We start from the raw sequence: 5,101 nt of genomic DNA on the forward strand, positions 1-5,101 counted from the left end.
GCCTGCATGGGTGCCCTCTGAGGGCTCCTGGTGGTGAGATGCAGGACGGGGGCCACATGGTCCGTGGTCCATGGAAACATTCTGAGGGGCCCATTCCTGGAACGAAGAGGACAGGTGGATGTGAGGCAGGGTGCAGGGGGCCCTGGATGTGGCTCAGCCACATTTTGGGGAGCACCTGAGCCCACAAACCCATAGGCCAGCAGGAAGGAGGACACCCAGGCTGCCACAGCCGGGCGGGGCAGAGGGAGCCGACTTCGGTCTTCAGGATCTGGTCCGTTCAAGCCCATGAAAACAATTCCTTGTAGCAGGAGCAAGCTGCCACCAGCCCTGCCCCCTCGCAGCCCCCTGACCATCACTGAAGGGGCTGGGATCAGAGGGCACAGGGCATCCGGCCCCAGAACCTCCTTGCTCAGCTGTGGGTACTGTGATGCAGCTCAGGCCTCATGCAAGCCTGTTTGCAGGTTCAAGTTGGCCTCCAAGCTGCTGTTGTGGCACTCTGCAGGTCCTCCCATGAAACAATAGTGCCTGTCCAACGTCTGTAGCCAGACCAGGCTTATGGCCCCAGAGCAGAGCCCACATCCGCCCAGCTCCCACCCAATGCCTGGTGGGAAACTGGAGGATGCAGTGGGCCAGCCACAGTCTGTCTGGGGAAACACAGAGAGGACCAGGCCCCCTTCCCATGGTGGGGAGCTCCTCACACACAGCAAAGTGGGGGCTCGGCCTCTCCACCCCACCCCCGACCTCTCCCCGACCCCATCTGCATCTAACGTGCAGCCTCTGCCCTCAGGAGGGGCCATGCCCCCATGTCAGCCAGGGACAACCACTCGGAAGTGACCGAGTTCATCCTGGTGGGCTTCCCGGGCTCGAGGGGCCTCCACATGTGCCTGCTGGTGCTGTTCCTGCTGGTCTATACGCTGACCATCACAGAGAACGTGGTTATCGTCGCTGTGATCCGCGCCAGCCCCCCGCTGCACAAGCCCATGTACGTCTTCCTCAGCAACCTGTCCTTCCTGGAGGTGTGGTACATCTCAGTCACCGTGCCCAAGATGCTGCTCAGCCTGGCGGGGCCCGAGTTCCGCCACATCTCCTTCTCAGGCTGCATGGCGCAGCTGTACTTCTTCCTGGCGCTGGCCTGCACCGAGTGCGCGCTCCTGGGCGTCATGGCCTTCGACCGCTACGTGGCCATCTGCAGCCCCCTGCGCTACCCAATCGTCATGAGTCCTGGCCTCTGCAGCCTCCTGGCGGCCAGCTCCTGGCTCTCAGGCTTCACCATCTCCCTGGGGAAGGTCTTCTTCATCTCACGCCTGGGCTACTGCGGCCCCAACATCATGAACCACTTCTTCTGTGACGTGTCCCCCCTGCTGAACCTGGCGTGCTCTGACATGTCTGTGGCCGAGCTTGTGGACTTTCTCCTGGCGCTGCTCATCCTGCTGGGGCCGCTGCTGCTCACCGTCTTCTCTTACAGCGCCATCCTTGGCACCGTGCTGCGCATCCAGTCCGTCACCGGCCGGCACAAGGCCTTCTCCACCTGCGCCTCCCACCTGGCCGTGGTGGTCATCTTCTACTCCGCCTCCCTCTTCATCTACGCCCGGCCGCGTGCCATCTACTCCTTTGACCTCAACAAGCTGGTGTCCGTGGTCTACACGGTGCTCACGCCCCTGCTCAACCCCATCATCTACTGCCTGCGGAACCGGGAGGTCAAGGAGGCGCTGCGCAGGGCAGGGCAGCGGGCGGCCCAGGCCCTGAGCGCCTCCTCCTAGGGGTCTCCCAGGACCCTGCGCTCGCTCAGGCGCTCCAGACCCCTGCAGCTCTCTCATTTGTCCCCTCACCAGCTGTACCAGGCGGCCAGGGGCCGGCGTGAGCGACCGAAGATGCAGTCAGCACGTACCCCAGTCCCTGCCCCTCCTCCAAGCAGGGCCTGCTCAGGACTCAGGCCTGTTGGTGACCACACAGGGTGGCCGCCCCGACCTGGCCCACCCCTCGCAGGCTGGGCCATCCACCCCTCTCGGAGCCCCCTCAGCCTGACCCTGCAGCTCCACAGGGGAATTATCCTGGGCACTTTCCAATTGCTGCCCCGATTGAGCAGATCAGAGACTGACACCCCTGTTCCAGGCGCGACATCCTGTGGCCCCACACAGGTGTAGGAGGCAGTGTGGCCAGGGTGCAGTCCTGGCCCCCACCTCCCTGCTGACTTCCTGTGAGGCCCCAGCCCTGGGCAGCCTCTGCTGGGTGCTCCCTCCTCCGGCCAGGCCCTCAGGGGCCAGGTTAGCTGCAGTGTCACAACTCCATGCAAGGTCCTGGGGGAGAGTCTGGGGCCACACAGCTTGGTTCCCAACGAGGGAAGGTAAAGGGTTGGCATGCTGACAAAGCAGCAGAGGAAATGAGACTCCAGAGAGAATGTTCCCAAACAGAGAGCAGAGCTGCCCGCCCACGACCAGCGGCCCCTGGGCCAGCTTCTCCTCTTTTAGAAGCAGGTGGTGCGAACAAGACCAGGCCAGAGGGCCTGTGGGACCCGAGCTCACAGATGACCCACAGGCTGGGGGTCCTCCCACCAAGGACGCACGGCAGCACCCTGGCCTTCAGGCCCCTTCCTGTCCCCTTCCTGACCGTCCACCTGGCAGTGGCCTTGCCGCTCTGAGGACCTGGCACAAGGAGCCCTGTCCCAGCTGACCTGCTTCGGCCTCACTATGGAGCAGGCATCTGCAGAAGGCCGACCGCCCACCCCAGCCAAGACCCCTCGACCCAAGCACATTGTCACTGATGGGAGATGGTGACGGGGTGTCCACGCCCACCACTTGGGAGTGCAGTGCCTCGGTCTCCCCTGGAGGAATCCCTCGCCTGCTCTCCTGAGAGGCTGTGAGGGCCCCAGACCCCCATGATCAGTGCCCTCAGCTTCAGAAAGAGCTCCATCCACTGCCTGATGCTCGAGGGCTCTGAGCCATGTGTCACTGTGATGACAGCGTCAGTTTTCTGCGTGACTTCCAGAGTCACCAGGGCCCAGCCGAGCCTGTGCTGCAGCTGCGGCCTGCATGCCAGCCAGAAATCGCGTGGCATCTGCAGGACTTCAGCTAATTGCCAGTCGAGCTGGCAGGGTTGGGGAAATATGGAATATTCACCCTGTGCAATGGACAATCGGGATTTGAGCTTCACTCACAGGGCCACCACAGAAACACACTAGAGACTGAGGTCACAGCCATCCACTCAGCATTCATGTGACAGGCCCCATGCTGATCAGTGACCCAAAGCATGTGGGACCAGTCCCCCCCGGAAGAGGGCATTATAGAGGACGAGGACAAGAACTCGGGTGGTGTGGGCGTAGGAGCCAGGGGAGTGAGTGAGGGCAGCAGCGTCCAGGCCAGAGAGGCCTGCTCCGCTGCCCCGGAAGGTGGTGCTGGGCAGCCCCAGCGTCTCTCCGCCATCCATGAGGAAGGATGAGCAGGAGCAGAGCCCAGCACTGCAGGGGAGGGGCTGGATCCTGGCCTCGCCCCTCCGGCCAGGACTGTAGGCAGAGCTAACCAAGGGGCCTCCTGCTGGACGGACCTGGCACCAGCTGACCCATCACTGGGTCAGCACGAGGCTTGGAGAGTCCTGGCGCAGGCCACCGCCCAGCCACCATGGCAGGCTCTACAGTGGAACAAACGTTCTGTGGACAGCGCCTTTAATCAGAAATTACGGACACGGCCCGTTTTCAGAATGGACGTACTTCCAGATTGTCCTTCTGTAAATTGACCATTTAAAGAAGCAGAGTGAAAATACTGGCTCACAGATCTGTCATTTAATTAACAAAGCTCATGTTGAGGGCCAGCCCCTCGCCAAGGGCCCACAGCTGGCTCAGACACCTGGAAGCAACAGGTGCCGCTCCGGTCAGTCCTGCCACACAGGGAGGCCTCCTCGGCGGGGCGCGGGGGCACACAGGGTCTGTCCGGGGGACAGGGATGCTTTTGTGGGATGGGGATGCATTTGAGAATTAGTCCCAGCGGGAGTGGAGAGCCCTGCAGGAGAACAGTAATGACGGAGGCAGAGAGGGGAAAGCGAATCCGGAAACCAGAAGGAGCTGAGGTGTAGGGCCAGCCGGGCCCCGGGACGACAAGTGGGGCTGACAAGGCGCTATGTGAACGTCCTTCTATGGAGATGGAAGCCACTGAAGAGCTCTAAGCAGGGCAGTGATGTGCTCAGATTTTCATCTTAGAAAGACCACTCTGCCACTGTGGAGAGAGGGGCCCAGAGGGCGGGAGGGGGTCAGGGGACGAGGTAAGAGCCCATCACAAGCCTGAGGGAGAAGACGAGGCTGGTGGGTGACGGGCGGACAGGGAGCAGGTGAACGCAGCCCAGTCAGGCGTCTGGCTGGATGCTGGGAAGAAGCAAAATCTGGGGACCAGGGACAAGCCCCGATATTGGCTTGGGTTAGAGGGCAGCTGCCCCAAACTGAGGACGGAAAGAAGAAACAGTCCCTGGAGCAGAGATGGGCCAATGGCAGGCAGGGGCCTGATGCTGGGCCTCCCACCCGGGCGAGGCTGTGGACCTCAGCGCGTTGGGGAGCTAGTGAGAGGCTTTGAGCGTGGCAGGCGTAAACTCACATCTGAGCTTTTAAGATTGTTCTGACTTCAGAGAGGACGCTGCATGTAGGAGCACAAGATGAAAACAGGAATCCGGGAACGAGGGAGCCGGGGAGGCCCAGGCGAGAGGCTGGTGCAGGTCTGGGTTAAACAGACACTCAGGAGCTGGAACCCAAGATCTTGGATGTGCTGAGGCACATCCCAGATACTCCGGGACCCCAGCACCTCCCAGAGGCCCTGGTGTGGGGCCCAGGACCATGAGGATGGGGCTCCCGGCGCCCTACGGCAGGTCTAAGGAAGACGCCGACTTCAGCTCGGGACGTCCAATAGGGAGCTCGATGCCTGGGTCTGGAGCTGAGAGGAAAGTGGGCAGTGGATGAACCTTTCGGGGTCACCAGCAAACAGCGAGTAGTCACAGTCAGGAGCATGCCAGACCCGCCAGGACGGGTGGAGCGAGAAGAGAGGAGGCCAGAGGCCCCCAGAGAAGGAACGCCGGGGACGAGAGGGGGCGACTCGGAGCCCGCACCGGGAGAGGCTGCGAGAGG

At 62.2% G+C, this 5,101-nt stretch overlaps 1 protein-coding gene across 1 annotated transcript; it reads left to right on the forward strand.

Annotated features, from left to right (window-relative positions):
• Positions 1-610: 610 nt before the first annotated feature.
• Positions 611-3,671, forward strand: LOC106841102 (olfactory receptor 226-like). The gene has a single exon (XM_014856903.3). It carries the CDS (start codon positions 804-806, stop codon positions 1,758-1,760), a length of 957 nt encoding a protein of 318 aa, XP_014712389.1. The 5' UTR covers positions 611-803; the 3' UTR covers positions 1,761-3,671.
• The last annotated feature ends 1,430 nt before the right edge of the window (positions 3,672-5,101 follow it).

This window comes from Equus asinus, chromosome 2 (assembly GCF_041296235.1).
Source record: "Equus asinus isolate D_3611 breed Donkey chromosome 2, EquAss-T2T_v2, whole genome shotgun sequence".
Classification (NCBI taxonomy): Eukaryota; Metazoa; Chordata; class Mammalia; order Perissodactyla; family Equidae; genus Equus; species Equus asinus.